At 41.1% G+C, this 18836-nt stretch overlaps 1 protein-coding gene across 2 annotated transcripts in view; it reads left to right on the top strand.

Annotated features, from left to right (window-relative positions):
- Nucleotides 1-6392: 6392 nt before the first annotated feature.
- KLC1 (kinesin light chain 1) overlaps nt 6393-18836 on the top strand; it is a 50468-nt gene continuing 38024 nt past the window's right edge. For both annotated transcript variants that reach the window (XM_086612810.1, XM_086612811.1), the window contains exon 1: nt 6393-6498. In XM_086612810.1, coding sequence (XP_086468936.1) covers nt 6461-6498 — 38 coding nt within the window. In that variant the 5' untranslated portion in view covers nt 6393-6460. The remainder of the gene's footprint in view (nt 6499-18836) is intronic.

Below are 18836 nucleotides of genomic sequence, written 5' to 3' on the forward strand. Positions count from 1 at the left end.
AAATTCAGGTTCATTTCTCAAAATGAAAATAGTAACAGAAATACAAGTTACTTTTTCTTAGGAGTTTATTTCTTAAAGAGAGTTTATAAGTACATGAAATGTAATCATATTGAAATACATACTCATTAATATTTATTATTACATAAATCACTTCTTTGTGCCTTGAATTTGCATTAATTAATAGATTAAAATTTACCCAAGTATTGAGAGATTTAGTTGACTGATATATTCAAATAGCAGATGCTGTCGAAGTGCAAAAGGAGTACTTTTGGCTAGAAACAGTAAAGGCAAAAAATGGCATGATCCCTTTTTAAGCATGATCTTACTTAGAATCATAGAATGGTTAGGAGAAATATTATTTTATAGTGATACCCACAGTCAAAATCAGTTCTAGAAGCCATGTGAATGCTCTGAAGGCATGGTCTCTGTTTCCTACAGCTGCTTGTGTTTTACTAGTTCAAACCAGATACTCATTTAATCAAATTTCTTACATTTTGCAGGGAGAGGCACAGAGGTTTTTGCTTTCTGGTGTATGCAGGTTCTGATCCTTAGGGGTGGCCACAAGTGTGTTGTGAAGGGGGCCTGAGATGGCAGAGGGCAGCAAGGATGACTGTATGCATCTCCCGAGAGCCCCGGGAGGCAATTAGCACTCAGCCTAAGCTGGAGTAGCCCTGAAGCTACTTTGATGGACTATGACTGGCATGAGTTTCCAGCAGCCCCCATGCCAGTCAAGGATTGCTGGCATTCAGCAGTACTGTGTTCACACCACTGCCTCCAAAGAACCCACTGATATGATTCAGCTGCAGAACTGGCTGTGATAACTTTCATCAGCTGAGCCAAAACACATTAACAGGCAAAACACAAGTTTCAGAATCGTAAGAAATTCAGATCGCTATTTGTATCTCATTGTTAAAGAACCTCCTGTTGACAAACTTTAGCTCTGCCTTTGTAATAAATCCCTGCCGTGGAAAATTTTTCATATGATCATCAGTGGTAGCATACATTGACTGTTTTTAAAGGGTTCCAGAAAAGTTACAGATTTCCATTTCTAGTATGATATGAATAATTAGAAGTCTAGATTCTTCAGGGGTGGGGTGTGTTTTGCAAAACGGATTTTGTAGTCAAGGCTATATTAGAAGGCAAAATCCATGAACTGCAAATTTCAAAAGAGAATGACTGCCTTGATTGCTTTCTAAGTTATTTTATTATTCCCGAGTGTTATTTAGAAAATTGATGGCATGACACAGCATAAATATTCTGTAACAAACCAAGTCAAGACAGTTCTTACCTTAGTAGCTGTAGAAACTATAAATACTTAGGTAGAAAACTCTTATTTGTCCAAAATTGTATGAGGCTGAAAGACAAAATGGAAACTAAATTCCAATGAATATGTAAGAAAATGTGTTCTGGATTTACCAATCATTTTCTCACATTTACCAAAGTAACATTTCACTTTTAATGTCATGTCTGGAAAACCTCCAGTTTCCTCGGGCCTCATGAAAAATTCCACCATGAAAAACAGAACAAAATACTAAGCTGACATATGAGTAAATAGCCACAGGTACTAATTTGTGTCGAAGGAGAATTCAGGCTCACTTCAAAGAAAGACTCAGCTCTGCCATAGGATATTACAGAGCAATTTTAATTGACAAGAGATGCTAAAAATTAATTCATTTGCTATGCTCCTCTGCTGCTTCATCCCTGGTGCTCCTTTTGCTCTTGGGAAAAGAGGGGTCTATTCAGCATGACACCGGAGACTTGCTGGGTTTGCCTAACAGTTACCACGATATCGCAGCCATAAATCTGGTTGCCATAGGACGGCGTAAAATAGGTTGATGCTGAGAGAATGTGGCTGAAGAGTTGCCACTATACAGGGCACGTTTCCATCTTAGGAAGATTTTTCTCAGGCATTTGAATCATGAGGTTCACACTTTAAAAGCAGCAAAGCAGCTTATTACTTACTGTCTTGAGTCTAAAATTTATTCATCTTATCTAACAGCCACTTAGCACTCAATGTTCAATTTCATATGTAATTAACAATGTCATTTCAACTTTTACTTCTAGTACATGTTTACAGGTAAATTAGAAATCTCACTTATTTACAGTATGAACTTTGGTTTTGGGCACTACCCAGCAGAGTTCATAGCCAGAAATTCAAAGAGAAAAAAGGTAAGTGAAATTAACACAGCATTCCAGCCTCCTTTGGTTGCAAAATGAGTGGGATGGGAAACAACAAATGGGTGAACCTTCTTTTTGAAGATATTTAGAGTGTTTTCTGCATTGGTGCATGATAAACCTGGCAGTAACATTTTTATGGTTATGTAGTTAATTACAAGGATATGGGGCACGTTAAATTGCTGTCCGCAACAGAACGTTTACTGGGTAGATTTCTGGTCAGTGTTATAGACTGATGAAGGGAGATGCTATTATTCATCAGCCTATTCCATGTGAGTCATGACAGTTTTCAAACATATGGTGATGGTGTACTTTGTGGCCCTTCCGCATGTAATAACAAGCGTTAACACTGTGTAGGCAGTACATTTCACTCTCATGGCTAATTTATATATATCAGTTGTTCCTAGCTTTCTCCAAGTGTTTACTGAGGCATGTTTCAGTTCCTGTTTACAGTTACATTATTTTCAATACATAGAGCTTGATACTATGTAAAACTGCACTATATGTCTTAAATTTCAATGTATTTCAGCTTTCACTAAAACATAATTATTATTTTAAATTTTAAAGAATAATTTTATGTCAGAACACACAGATTCCAAATCTAAAGTACTGCGTATGGCATGTTTCAGTAATTCCCCAGAACTTCCCCAGGGGACTGTTGTTAACTGATGTCACAGTGAGCTGCTCCGTGTAATCAAAACACCTCAAACAGTCCAGGTGTTTTAGGCGACGCTGGAGGTGTATAGAACTGTGGAGGCTCAGATTTTTTTCCTCGAAAGATATTACTACGATGTCGGCTCTCGGTGAATTGTACTATGCCCAGCTGGCCACCAAAGTCAAAGGTCAAGGAATCCTGCTTTAAATTCCTATCTTCAATGATTTGTCCTCTGAAGCAAAATGGTAGCCTCTGAATATCTGTGATGCTCTACATACTGATGAAGTAACTGCCTTCTCCTTAGCTAGTTTCTGCATAAATTACAACTTACCTAAATTGAGTCCAGCCTTTTGGCACAAGGAAGACCTTCAGAACATGATGCGATGCAGCAATATCTGCCAAACATGACAAACTAAATAGCATCTCCTCACTGTTTTTTTAATATACTGGTCTCTAAAACACCCATACACAGATGTATGAGGAATTCTTTTCCTACAAGGCTAGTTTCTAAGGCCTCCTTTCACATCTCTTAATATAGGGGTATACTAACTGTGGATGGGCTAGGTTACAGATGGACCGTGTGGAGGTCCTGGGCAGAACTATCACATGGAAGCTAGGTCCTTGTGGTTGTCTGAACCACACAGGCAGCAGGGAATAGTATAGGATTTGGAAGGCACAAAGATGATTTAAAACCATTCTCTCAATCTCTTCTCATCTGGGCTATCAAACTCTGTTCTAGACCTTTTGGAGGCTGTCCACAGAATGAGTTCTTCAACAATATTTGCTCTCGGGTGACTGACAGACAAGCCTGTAGAGATCAAACACACTACCCGTCCTGTAGGAGTGAATTACTCAATCATCACTAATGTTTTGAGTCTAAGACTTGATAGCAGTGATGTACGTATCTGGTTTTCTTCTATATCATTGTGAAGATACAGAAGCAGTGAAGAATGTGTCCACAGCATGTTGTTGAACTTAATACCTTTCAATGGATTTCTCTGTGAACTGGCAAGAAAATGTTTCATTAAAGCGGATTAAAAAAAAAAGGTAGAATTACAACAGAAAAGATAGGAATTACAACATCTGAAACAGAAGCATAAACTTCACAGTACATACTTGATGTGGGAAGAGGGAGGCAGCAAGGAGAGAAAATTCATATCCAAACCCCTGGGAATAAGATCATCTCTGTTATCCTGCATCTGCTCTATTTCCCAGGAGATAGGATGAGGAACAAAATACCTAGCATAGGCAGTTCTGTTTCCTATTGATTTCTAGAGTGACTCTGCCCTTCTCAGCGCCGTGTACTGTATAGCATCCATCTAGCCACAGGCATATTCACAGAAGCCATTTTCTGTAGAGACATAATTGGTCATTGGCACAGAAACTACAGAAACAGTTGTCACACAGCAGCAACATTTCCATTTCCCTTTCCCTTGGGGCAAACTGTATTACCATTAATTCCTCAGCCCAGTGCAGCTGAGTACTGCCTTGGTTTGAGTACCCTCTTAACCAAGGCAAACTCCAACAATGAAAACCAGATGTAAAATGGCCTTCCATAAAAAATGAGAAATTCCAGTCAACCTTGGATGCCAAGTGAATTTGGTGTAATTCCATACAGACTATTAGCTGAGGAGGAGAGAAAAGCATTTAACAGAAGAACGGAAAGGAGGATAAGGGTTTGGCAATTACTGTGGTATGTTCAGAAAAGGAATACATCAAGTGAAAGGGAGGTTACCCATAAATCAGACTTAGGAACAATCCTTTTCAATGGTGACCATAGGACAAACAATTGCAGTACATTGGGCTCAAGAAAGATGAAGCAAATGGGAGCAGCGAAGGGTGAGTTGAATAATCAGAGAGATGTAGAATCTCTCTTAAAGAGTTTAAGAGTTCGGTTTGTTTAGCCAAGCAAATTGATGGTTAGGAGAGGAGAAAGAAGTGCAGAATCTCCTAGACAGGTGAGTGGTGGGAGGACCAGCTAAGAGGTTTACCCAGGGAAGAATCTTCTTTCTCTACAATAATTTAATCAAACATAAAAGAGAAGCGTTACATTTGAGGACCTCCTTAGAAATGCAAACACGTAGAGAAATGAGACTAATCACTAGCAAGGGAAAAGAGCTGAAAGAAATGACTCAATTTGGCACAATATCTATATGTATCTGTTACCCTTGAGCCTGAACACTGGAGGAGTGAGGTTCTTGGGCAGGAAGGGCAAGATGCCTGCTTGGTTTTCAATAGAGTTTGATAATTATATTAAGAAAAAGACCAGATGAGGTGGTTATCTGTAATGCCTTGTAGACTTTTGAGACTTAGTTTTCTTTCATCAGCAGGTGCAAATTTCTACTTGGAAAAGGTCACATACAGGCATACAGCAGCATTAGCATTTCTTGTGAGCAGCATATGCATGAGCTTTAATAAAAGGCAGCATCTGAAAAATCACAACTTCCTTCTTTTATAAATGTATGTAGGAATCTTAGTGAGAATAATCATAGAATCATAGAATGGTTAGGGTTGGAAGGGACCTCAAAGATCATCTAGTTCCAACCCCCCTGCCATGGGCAGGGAAATCCTCCACTATACCAGGTTGCCCAAAGCCTCATCCAATTTGGCCTTGAACACCTCCAGGGATGGGGCATCCACAACTTCTCTGGGCAACCTCTTCCAGTACCTCACCACCCTCAATGTAAAGAATTTCTTTCTTATATCTAACCTAAATCTGCCCTCTTTCAGTTTAAATCCGTTGCCTCTTGTCCTATCACTACACACCCTTGTAAAAAGTCCCTCTCCAGCTTTCCTGTAGGCCCCCTTTAGGTACTGGAAGGCTGCTATAAGATCACCCCGGAGCCTTCTCTTCTCCAGGCTGAACAGCCCCAACTCTCTCAGCCTGTCTTCATAGCAGAGGCGCTCCATCCCTCGGATCATCTTCGTGGCCCTCCTCTGGACTCGTTCCAGTAGCTCCATGTCCTTCTTGTGTTGGGGACTCCAGAGCTGAACACAGTATTCCAGGTGGGGTCTCACGAGAGCAGAGCAGAGGGGAAGAATCACTTCCCTCAACCTGCTGGCCACGCTCCTTTTGATGCAGCCCAGGATACGGTTGGCTTTCTGGGCTGCCAGCGCACATTGCCGGCTCATGTTGAGCTTCTCATCCACCAGCACTCCCAAGTCCTTTTCCTCAGGGCTGCTCTCAATCCATTCTCCGCCCAGACTGTACTTGTGCTTGGGATTGCCCCGACCCACATGCAGGACTTTGCACTTGGCCTTGTTAAACTTCATGAGGTTCTCACAGGCCCATCTCTCCAGCCTGTCAAGGTCCCTTTGGATGGCATATAATAAGAATATATCTTTTATATCTCCATGAGGAAGCACCAGTTTCCCTGGTGCAGAGATTAGTTTATGTCCACACCTCTGCCTATTGGAAAATGGAATGCCTTTCCTACACTTTCAAAGATACACTTCTCAAAAAAAAGAAAAATTTCATTCTGTTTAACCAAATTATCTCAGATTTACACCGATGTGTGACTGAATTTAAAATCACAGCCCTCACAGGTTTTTTTTTTAGGGGAAAAGGACTTTTCATAATGAAAGTCTGGAGAAATTAATGAGAAAAGGTACCTAAAAGTTGTCTTCACCATGGAAAAAACCCTGCAATCACTACCAAGATTATCAAGGTAAGAGTCTCACCTAATCTAATTGCAAGTAATCTGGGAGCAAAGCCTGATGAGTTAGCAAATCTCCATAAAGGAATGCTGACGAACCATGTAGGTAATGAACAGCTGGTGTTCAAAGAAAGGGAAGGGGAAAATACAAGTAGTAATAATGCAGGCACTTAGAAAGCAGTAGAAGTGATCCTTTCGTTTTCTGCTTTTAGTTAAGCGTTCCTGGATTTGAACACAGGATACCAAAGATCTTGTGTCTGGAAGAGTCTGTTTGTTGTGTTTATGGAATAAACTTTTTTCTTATCAATATGAGGCCTTATCCCAATAGAAAGGGAAAAAAGGGAGCACAGCCATAGTTGGGAAGTAACGATATTGGAGGGTGAAGAGACGTCCTGTATCACACACTGAATGTTCTCACTCTAGTAGTGGCCAAGATTGTGATATTCCACCAACAGAGTGTTTTTTTTTATTTCCTCTGAAGAATGTGATACACTTCTGCAGTGGTTCAGTGATTAAGGTAGGTGAATTCAGAAATAAATGTAACTTCCTGTGACTCATCTGCAGTGATTAATAATTCTTACAACCTTGAATGAGCAACTGAAAGCCCAAGAGAGAATAAACTCACTGAAAAGTGAGAGTATAGGGGAAGGAAAGGAGGAGCATAAATGGAACGCTATCTTTCTTCATGTATAAAGCACTAGAAGTCATGCAGAGTGAATAAGGAGAAGAGAGCCTTTCCAAGCTAGAAAGGTGCTGGTAGTCAACTATCAGCTGACTACAGAACATGGAAGAAGCAAGTAAGGAAGAAAGTTGCTTCATCTTTCAATGCAACAAGTGGTATGGCAGAAGTAAAGAAGGAACAGAAATTGCTGGTTGAGCAGAGTAAGTATGTATCGGTGCAAGCATTCCGCTGTAGAGGTGGGAATCTACTGCTTGAATGCAGGGAGTAAAGATACAAGTCAAATTATCATCATAAGCTCTCCTCTGCAAACCCTTAACCTGTTGGGAATATTGACGCTTAAAAGGAAGATCTTGGAAAATACAGTGTGTCAAATGGTGCAATTCTTAGCTCCTTGATCACTTACTACTTTGAAGATAATGGTGGAAACTGAGATATATAAATATAGCTGTGTTGCTGAAATTGTCTAGTATTTTTCTTTATGTTGACATTACCATGGACATGCAAATTCTTTAATAGTTTCTAGCTTTCAAGAGGTTACTTTAACTGTGTTACCTGAGGTCTTTATGTCTGTTTTTCGTAATAGAACTGTTTAAAGCTAATTGAATGGGCTTCTTAAACCTTTCAGTTAGTATATTCTGAGCTTTAACAATAGCACAGCTCTGTAATAACTGGGAGATGAAAAGAATTCTGGTTAGCAAAATGTTAATGACCAGCACAGAGATCCTGCTCTGTTTAAAAAAAAAAATAACAGAAATTAACTAATGAAATGGCCTGTTAAGAGTTGAATTAACACTGCATGCTTTATTTCCTTGTTATTTCCCTGTGGGTAGAAAATGGCAGGGAAAAGCACACTGGCTTTCATTTGTTACAGCTGTCTAGAAGTCCTTGTGACTCTGAAAAAGGATAATTCACTTGCATGTAAAGCCTATTGACTTGGGAAGCAGGATCATGATCAGTGTTTATTTTACGTAGAACTTTAATGCCGTGCCCAACAGTGGGTTCCCAATGGTATGTTCAGGCACCTTGACTATGACAATGAGTCAAGGAAGACAAAATACAGTCCGTTTACTCCAGAGTGCCTGAACTCCCTGAAAACAAGATAGCTCCGCATGCAGTAATTGCACATATGCACAAAGGAGTTAGACTAAAATTGTGTCTGGGACTGCATACTTGGCGCTTTTGACTCTAGAGCACTGATTTTTATGTTTCCTCTTTTCCATAAAGGATGTTCGTGTAGAAAATACAAACTAAAAGCATATGCAACTGTCAAGTGATTGTGATGAAAAGCCAGACAGGTTGCTGAATCTGGCCTTTCAATATTTATTATTGCCACGATGCTTTTAAACAGCACTTTAGCAGCAGCTGAAATTATTCCAATGTAGTGCTTCATTGTAACCCATATTTATAAAATGAAGTCATAGATTTTATAGTCTGTAGGGTTAGATTTAAAAAAACTTTTGTCTCTTTTGGAGGAAAGATCTTCTAAGCCATGAGGATAAAATTTTTGAATAACAGTGGTAAAATAAAATGACCCACACCTCTTAAATGAAGTGAACCTGAATTTCTTTATAGAGGCTTGCTCTATTTGGGGACCTCAGTCAAGCCGAATTCTAGTTTACTGCATCTGTTTCTCACACTGTTGCACCTCAAAACGTAAGAGCTTTGTGCTGCATTAGTTGAACTGTTTGCTTTTTTCTCTCCACTGTGAATTATAAACCTCCCTCTTCGGGGAGAGGAAGGAAATGGGTATATTGAGAATAAATAATCCAGCATTCTAAATAATGTGTTTTGGGTTTTGTTTTAATATCCACTCAGTTATCTGCAGAAAACGACAGCGACATTGTTGGTGGCAGGCAAAGAATATTCTAGAGACAGCATGTCTAGATCACTTCATCCTAAAAGCAGGGCATATAGCATAACTAGTTCCCTAAGAGAAGATGGAAATGTGGGCAGTAAATAGCTTTTACTACTAGATGAACCTGCATAATTCTTACGTAGATGGGACAGGAAAAACAAGATCCAAATGGAGAGACTCTTAAGATTTTTCAAGTCAGGCAGAAGCTTGAAGAAGCACGCTCACCAAGTCTCTTCTGTCTCTGTCTTCTGCGTCTACTCTTCTGCTGTGTGCCATAAACAGAGGGGAGTAATACTGCTCTTTAGTTCCATTGAGGTAATCAACCTTCCTGCAGGAGGGAGCTTATAGCGTGTGCTGCTTATGTGGGAAATTGCCAGCATGCATATACTTGATTAGCCAGCGTATTATGAATCAGGGTCATAGCTGGAGTAGTTGCTTTGTTCAGAGATGCTCAGATCCCTCGGGTAAGCAGCTAATTGCAGGAAATCTTTTTAAGCAACTGTGTAATAGGAAGAAAGCAATGAATATTGTTTATTCAAAAGACAGGAGTGGTTCCTTTGAATCAGTTCTCTTGCATAATTATGTAATTAGGGCATGTTCTATTTTTAATTAAATCTCTGAATATTCATGAAAATATTCTGAACCTGTGGACCCATTGGCATGACTTTTACTTTTAAAATGTAGTTTGTATAAAGGAATGCCCTTCAATGTTTGTTTTTCCCTTTCATATTACTCTACAAACACATACTTCACATTATTATACATAGTTAACCTGTATTGCCTGACAAAACTGAATTATTGTGGTAAACAATTAATACAAAATTGCCAGAGAAATGTTTTAAATGAAGTACACATGGAGTTGGTGCTCTGAAATACTAGTATCACAATTATGTTTTGTTGGACAGCTTGATCTGTGTAAGGTATCAATCAGTGGTATTCAGAAAGGATACTTCAGTTCCCTCAGCTTGTCAAATCCAAAAGTGACTTTCTGTACTTGCAGTCTGTAGACAATCCATTTTCCCCTAACCTTGTTTTGTTTTTTTGGTTTTTGTTTTGTTTTTTTTTTTTTTTGTGGGCTTCTGTGACTCTTCCTGTTCTTCTATCTCTTTGACAACTGGATTAGCTTTGATTCCTCTTCCGTCTTCCTGCTGCTTCTTAGGGAGTCTTGCTTTCTTAGCCAACTCTTGTTCTCACACCTCACATTTGTAGACTTGCTCTGTGTTGTATGTGAGGGCAAACAGATGTTAGCTCTGCTTTCTTCGTGTATTTCAGGTGTGAGCATTTAGGTGAGGCTGCACATTTTGATTTAGCACTATACCTCCATATGTTTCCATTAGCTTATGATGCACGCCCTGTAAATACTGCCAGAGTTACACAGGCAGTTGGACCAGATGATTGTTGAGATTATTGAGAGCAGCCCTGAGGAAAAGGACTTGGGGGTGTTGGTGGATGAGAAGCTCAACATGAGCCGGCAATGTGCACTGGCAGCCCAGAAAGCCAACCTTATTCTGGGCTGTATCAAAAGGAGCGTGGCCAGCAGGTCGAGGGAAGTGAGTCAGCCCCTCTGCTCTGCTCTCGTGAGACCCCACCTGGAATACTGTGTTTAGCTCTGGAGTCCTCAACACAAGAAGGACATGGAGCTGCTGGAGCGACTCCAGAGGAGGGTCACAAAGATGATCCGAAGGCTGGAGCACCTCTGCTATGGAGACAGGCTGAGAGAGTTGGGGCTGCTCAGCCCGGAGAAGGGAAGGCTCCGGGGTGATCTTATAGCAGCTTTCCAGTACCTAAAGGGGGCCTACAGGAAAGCTGGAGAGGGACTTTTTACAAGGGCATGTAGTGACAGGACAAGGGGCAATGGCTTTAAACTGAAGGAGGGGAGATTTAGGTTAGATATAAGAAAGAAATTTTTCACTCAGAGGGTGGTGAGGCACTGGAACAGGTTGCCCAGAGAAGTTGTGGATGCCCCATCCCTGGAGGTGTTCAAGACCAAGTTGGATCAGGCTTTGAGCAACCTGGTGTAGTGGAGGGTTTCCCTGCCCATGGCAGCGGGGTTGGAACTAGATGATCTTTGAGGTCCCTTCCAACCCAAACCATTCTGTGATTCTGTGATCATTGTTTCCGACTGAACTATTCTAATCTATGTGGAGCTGAGATGATAATGCACCATAATAGTCTGCCCAGACGTTAATAATTGTTTCATAAAGTTAGGCTCCCACTGTTACCTGATAATTTCCAAAGTACATTTTACTCCTTTCCTATAGTTAACTGTTTTTTTCATCTCAGACCTTAGTTCCTTCCGTCTTTCATTTCTGGGCTTAACCTCTGCCTAGGGGAACATAAAGCAACATAAAGAAAATACTGTGACCGTTCCTTCTTCTCTAGCTAGAGTGGGAATGAAATTGGAAACTACAAATACATAGTCCTTGTGACAAGTGCCACCGAGTTTTCACGGAAATCTTTTAATGTGTAAACCTGCAGAAGAATAGCAATCTTTCACTTAAGTTGAACGCGGAACAGACACGAGGGCGTTGAAATATATTAACAAGCACATAATTAGGAGCCGGCCGAGCTCCCGCCCTCCGGCGCAGCCCTCTCCCCTCCGCGGGGAGCGATGACGTCATGGACTGGAGGGGCAGTGGGAAAGAAGGGCGCGCGGGGGCTTGTGGGAGAAGAAGGGGGAGCCGCCATGTTGGGCGGGGCGCGGAGGGGAGGGGAGGGGATCGCGGGGCGGGCGCAGGGGCGGCGGCAGCGGCAGCGGCAGCAGCCGGGGTGGCGGCGGTGGCTGCCAGCAGCTGTCAGCGCCCGCTCCTCGGGGAGCCGGGCCGCCCGCCGACCACCGCAGCCGCCGAGCCGGGCTGGGCCTGTCAGCACTTCGGGGGAGGCACTGAAGGCGTCGCGCTGCCGATCCGCTTCCTTCCTTCCCTCTCCTCGGTCCTCTCTCCCCCCACCCCCCAAAAAAAACCCTTTTCCTTCCTCCCTTCCGCCCGCCCATCGCTGACATCCTCCTCCGGTCCCCCCCCCGCCGCGGGCTGCGCGGCCCCCGCCGCCTCTGCGAGCGCTGCGCACATCGCCCGAGCCCGCAGCACCGAGCGGTGAGCGAGGGGAGCTGCCCGCGCCCGGGGCCGCCCTGCCGGGGGGCGGCGGGGAGGGGGAGGCCGGGGGGCGGTTTTAGGTTTTTCGCCTTTTTATCTGCCGTTACGCAAACAACAAAGGCTGCGCGGGCCGGCTGGTCCCTCCGCAGCGCTGCTGACAGCCAGCCCCTTCCTGCGCGGAGGGCTGAGGTGGGGCGGGGGGTTTTTGGCGGGGGGGGCGAGGTCGGTTTTCGGTGTTTCGTGTAAGGGTCTGTCTTTTACACTCAGCGCTCGGCTGCGGGAAGGAGGAGCCCCCCCGCTCCCCCCCGGCGGGGATGGGGATCGGCTTGGCTTTGTCCCCTGTCCCTCTCCCGGCTCCCGTCGGTGCTGCGGCTCCGGCCGGGCGCCGCCCAGGGAGGGACCCTGGGCACAGCCGGGGGTGAGGGCGGCTGCCGGCCTCGCCCCTCCGGCGGGGTCCGCTGCCTCGGTGCGGCGCTTTGTTTTTGCTTCACGTACTTCGCAGGGGTGGTTTGTTCTACTGCTAATTCGGAAATGGTGTAAGAAGAGGCGACGACAGCTCTCGTTTGCGTTTTGTGAGTAGTGACCGGATTTATACGTTGTAGGTCACCCACTGTGCCGTAGTCGGAGGCGATTCGTAGGCTTGGGTCCTGGCCAGATTTCTACGCTCATAAATTAAGAAAAGCGTTGATTAGGAGCACGTTATTCTAGCAAAATGGCATGAATACATAACTGACTTAATTGATTACTCTAGGGCAGAGATTAATTAGAAAGACACTTTAAAATCTACTCATTCTGGCTTCGCGTTTCTGATATTTTCAGGTAACAAGATGCCTGATTTGTAGATCTGCATAGCAGTTCTCTGTAATCACAAGAAAGAACTTCTTGACTCTTTATCGAATTGTGTGTTCTGAGCATAGCGAAGCATATTTTAATGACCAAAGTGGCATCACCGAGGGTAATGCTACTGCCTGGCTTTTCAAAGACTACTAAATAAATGATGATGCTCTTACTCTTTCTTTTTTTTTCCTCTCTTAATGATTTCCATTAGTGTGTATGACTTACATGTAGCAACAGTACTCAAGTACTGCACATGGAGTCAGAGTACAGAATCGGAAAAGAAAAACAGCTAGAAAAAAAGTAGAAAGTTAGTTTTTATAGTTTGCTTTAAACAGCACGATGGTGAGCAAATGTCATTCATGATAGAAAATACTTTCACAGTTATGTGTAAAAATACACAAAATGAAGACTTCTAAAATGTAATTTTAGCGTTCTTGCAACTGGCAGAAGGTTTAGTAACAATTACTCTGGGAAGTAATTGCCTCTTTCACTTCCACTTTTGTATTTGCACTTCACTTAAATAGGAAACGTGCCCAAAGGATGTGCGTTGGAAGCTGAAAAAGAACCTTCGAGATTTAGACAGCTTAGCATTTTAATTAAAAACAAAACGAAAAACTAAAACCAATACTTTTTTGAATGGACAACTGATTTCAAGCTCTTTTGGAAAATTTTAATTGATTATGAATTCCAAAGCTTCAGCGAAACACGGTAGAGGATATTATAACCCTAGGATTATAGATACAATTGAAAGTAGCACGTTCAGCATTTACTGGCAGCAGAGAGAAAGCTGATCCATCTGGTGATTCTGAGCAGAAGACCTTGCATTTTGTTAAGTCACTTGCACAGTTATTTTTGTGAACACATGATTTAAGAGAACCTTTTTGTGAAATTACAACAGATACGGAGGACTCTAGCAGTTCCATTTAGAGATGCATTTTATATAATGCAGAACCATGTGGGTAAATGCAGGCAATTTAAATTGCCGGTTTCTGAAACTCGCACAACAATGCAGTATCACTTCTGCATCATGTTGCAGTTAAAGTTTGGCAACCTTTCTGTTTCCGAAGGATGGTGATGGAACTGGCAATTCCAGTAATGAGAAATTCCAACAGCCATTTGAGCTTAGATTCCCTTTGCTTTCTAATCAAAGAAAACATGTTATCATATGTAATTAAAAAAGAGAATAAAGTTACCGCCAAACATCTTGTGGAATAGCATCATTTACTGTTTGTCAAGTTACCACGATATGCTAACAGTACCTTATTAATGGAAACTGATTTTAAAAAGGTCCGTGTTTGACAAAAGAGGGATTGCATACAAAATTGTGAATTAAGTTTGCAGGAGTCCAGAATGTGATCTTCTGAATGTTTTTGACATACAAGAACCAAAATAATACTGTACAGGCATTGAAGGTATGTAAGAGCAGTTTGCTGCTTTTTCTGTTTATGAAGAGCTTAGATGGTAATATCAGAAAACCCTTACTTGTGTGCTACTCTTATGCAGTATATCGCTATATATGTGTATCTATTTGTGTATACACACATGCCTGCATATGAGTCTTGTTTAATTGGGTGTTTGGGGAAGTATTGTAGCCTCATATTCAGGTCTGAGTCCATTTAATACAGCTTCTGTTTCTCTTGAGACATGCGGGCTTGTGCAGTTGCTCTTTCATCTCTTCCTCTGTTTGGCTTCTCTGGCAGGACCTGCAAGTGGATTTATTCTGGGATTAATAGCATCTCTTCAGATGCATAGCTCATAATTATTTTATAACTTAATTCAGTGTACAAATACTTGTTAACAGGAGTAGAAGATAAGGAAATTTGGGTAAATTAATAAATAAGCAAGATATACTTCTGTATTTAATATTGAAGAGCATAGCAGCAGAAGGTGATAGGTCTATTTAAATAAACATCTCTTGTAGTCTGTCTGCCTCCAGGGTGATGTTCAGTATGACATAACTATTGTAAAAATGGACCAGTTCTGTCATCATTGCAACAAAGTGGCTGCTCACAGGCTTTTCTCTTACTTCAGCCTGCATAATACTTTGTGTTTCAAAAATATTTTAATGTTTTTTTAAGAACATCGTATTTACCTTGACCAAAGTTTAGGAAGATGTTTCTTTTCAATGTTAACTCTCATTTTCCTTAAAACAAAAGCATGACACATATAGTGTCTAATAGATACTTCGTGGTAACCAAGTACCAGTCAAAGACAGATGTTCATTCTAAAAAGAAACTTTTTTGACTTCAAAGTAGAACTGGTTATAATAGTAATATCCTGAGCACAGTTGGCTTCAGATATTTTTGAGGTATTAAGGCTTTCCCAGTAATATATTTAGTGAAATCTTTGATTTCTGCAGCCTGCTTTCGGAAAGGAAGTGTGGTTCCTTTGAAAAATTACTTAATCAATAAATGCTTGACCAGAAAAAGGCGCACTTATGCTGTCTTAGACTTGCTGAGATGCTTTTGTTGCCTTCATCTTAAAGGATTTAAATTGGGCACTTTGTTATAGGGTCAGAGCCAGAATTACATATGCTTTCAGTGATGGAGGAATTATTTCCATAGGGTTTTGTGTGAGGTGCTTTGCAGGCATCAGGCATAAGATGACACTGTGCTTTTTTTTTTTTTTCTCCTGTGCTGGACAATTAATATATTTAATAATGACAGGCCGTAGTTAATAGGCAAGCATGAGGACTGAGGATGTATGTTTCCAGTACTCGTAATGTATTTGGGAACATGACCAAAGGAGTTGTTCTCAGATGACGAACGCTAAAGCACATCTAACACCAGATATGCTAATTTTTTATAATATATAAAGAAAATTAATCTCTGATAGTTGACAGTTTCTTCGATTCAGTCAGCTAAGAAAACAGATGGAAGGAATAGTATCTGTGTGTTGATTTAATCACTGTTTGTTTCTTTGAATCCAGCTTATCTCCCATGGACTCTGCTATTTAGCTCTTTTGAGTGCAATCAGAAACAATCTTTACTCTGGAATCTGTGTTTTGACGTGCATATAGACTTAAATTTCGTTTGTCAAATAATTACTATTGGTCGTCTTTCTTGCTCAAAATTAGGAAACATGGGATTGTGTCATCTACTGTTCTAGTATGCTTTCCCTCTGTTGTCTACTTAAATGTACAGATTTTTTTACATGATTCCTCAATATCAAGTCTTCCTTACGAGTAAAAACACTAAAATATCTTTTGCAGGTAGACTTTATTAAAGTGAGCAGTTTCCTATTTTAGTTCTTCTGTAAATATCTGTCATAAAACTGATTTATCATATTAAGATTGTGTTTCTGGGATTATGTCAGAACTATAAAATTTAGTAAAATCAGCTGAAGTGAATAGAGCAAAGGATGTAACCAGTCTAGTCAGTAGTACTGGCTTCCTTATAGATCAGTAGGGTTGGGGTGGTGGCTAATTATACCCTACTTACAAATAAATACAGGGTTATGAACACATAGTCTGTACTCCAGAAAACCAGTTAAAAAGTTAATGTTGTGTTAATTAATGTTCAGGTCAAGAAATGTCTGACATAAAGCTGAGCTCTTTGTTTGGTACTACTTAATATATGCTTTTCTTATATTGTATGTTTTATATATATTTCAGGAAACAATGTTGTATCTTTTAAAAATCAGTCTTTTTAAAGGACAGTACTTACATTTTTTGGAATTATTGGATTACTGTATCTCTTAATTCTTCGTATTTTACATTACATACAAACACTGATGTTATATTAATAAACTGTTTCTTAAATCCTGTGCTGCTATCCCTTTTGGCAGCATATTACTACTAATATTTTATAGTGTTCTAATATTGTGCTTTGTCTGGAGACAGCACAGTAGTTAAATGTTAACAAAAAATTAAGAGTACTTGCAATGTGCCATTATTTGTGCATGTGTGCCATTCCACAGTGTAGAGGGAGGTGGGTTTAAACTTTTTAAGGGATTGCAGTAACTGCATTCCTGCAATATATTTTGAGTTTGTTCCTTCCAGCTGACAGTAGTTGAATGATTTGCAAAGCATGTCATACAGATTCATGGACTAGCAGGAGAGGACTTTTGTGTTGGAAGTGGTTCTATCCCCCCACACCCCCCAAATAGAATAATGTGTTTGAGTGCTTTTATGGATGTTCCTTTATCAGACAATGTCAGACTGAATAGTGTAGGAAAGTCACAGCTGTATCTTTCTCTTCTAAATAGAGCAGCTTCCATTTCAGAGAGACTGCTGTTACTCCCTAATAGCTCTTGTTTTTGCTGTGACTGGATTTTACTATACCCTCACCTTTAACATTTCATTTGTTCATGTGCTTAAACTGGATGTTCCTCCCTGCCCTCCCCTGCTCGCCCCCCGCCCATCCCCAGTGTATTTAGTGTGTGTTTAGAGGGAGAAGGGTTGGTTAAAAAAGTGGGGTTCCTCCCCCTGCCCCACCTCAGTGTAGAGGGTGGCTGTATGTCGGCAGATTAATGCCACTAGTGGGATGGTCATCTGAGAGGGTATAGGGGAGGTTACAGGATTGAAATTAGGAGGACAACAACCTCCTAAAAGGTTTCTGCTGACAGAACAGGAATATATAATCAATCTCTAAGGCTATAGTTGAACTTTCCTTCAGTCTCAATGCTGGTTTATGCTGTTCCACACTCCTGCTGCTTGTTCCGTGTTCTCATTCCGTTAACACAGCTTGCTGCATGGCAGCGTGGTGAAATAGGTGTGTTTTGGCTGTGTTTGTGTCCTGGAGCGTTTCCTTTTCTGTCCTTTCTCTGACTGAAAAATAATCCAGTAAAAGACACATATCTTTAGTCTGATTTATTAAGGACAGGAGTGCTTGTGCTGGCTTGATGGAGGATGTGAAAGAAGTTTATGGCTGCATGAGGAGCATTATCAGGTTATTATCTCTAACCATAGCCTTCGTGAGTGAATGCTTGTGGTCTGGTGTTTGCAGGAAGCCAGACCAGGTGATTTGATGGCCGTTTCTGTCTCTAAATTCCTCTGTACATGGAAGGCAATAGTATGTGGAAGATAGAGTGTACTGTTGTTTATGTTTACTATTTCCTGGGATGTAGCCTGGTTGCATTCAGTATAATGAATGTTGCTGTAGTGAAATACAGAGGTCATGGAGTACTGGAGTCGGCATGATGTTTGGCAGGATGCCAGCGCAAATGATAGTGACTGGAGCTCTTACTAGAGGTATAAATGAAGATAGGTTGATTTTGAGGAGTGATGAAGGTTTGGTGTGCAAACCTGCTCACTATGCTTACCGTAAGGCAGAATTACATTTAACAGAGAGGATGTGATAAAACAGCTCCGTCAGGTTCTGGTCTGGGAGCATTCTGGAACGCAGAAAGCTCATGCTTTGTTACGGTACTGAGAGGTGTCTTAGCCAGATGTCTTCTTTTTTTCAAAGACTGGTTATCCATCCTCTATCTTTTGAAAAGGCGAGAGGCACCACAGGGTGACTTTGACTTGCTACCCCAGTAGTTTGCTGTTGCTTAATTACATCTTTTAGAAAATGCTCAGAAAAGAGGTAAAGGCAGATAAATGATTCAGTTACTCTGCTTTAAGTCTTTCTTACTCAGTTAGTATTGATTTCTCTCACAGTACTTTTAAGTTAAAAATTATATGCTACATGTTGAATCTAGAGCACACTTAAAATATTGCTGTTAAAATATATCTTTTAACTTAGAAAAAAATTTCCGAGTTTGTGCAGAATGCAGGTAGAGCAAAGATGCACAGCATATTTTTGAAAGAAGTAGTCAGTGGCATTTGAATTACAGTGCCTGCTTGTAGTTTGTGTCGCCATTGAATCTTGATCCCAACCCAGTTGTTGTGTTAACAAATGGCCTGGATATATGCTTGCTGACTTTTTTTTTTTCTTTTTTT

This window comes from Tauraco erythrolophus, chromosome 6 (genome assembly GCF_009769465.1).
Source record: "Tauraco erythrolophus isolate bTauEry1 chromosome 6, bTauEry1.pri, whole genome shotgun sequence".
Lineage (NCBI taxonomy): Eukaryota > Metazoa > Chordata > Aves > Musophagiformes > Musophagidae > Tauraco > Tauraco erythrolophus.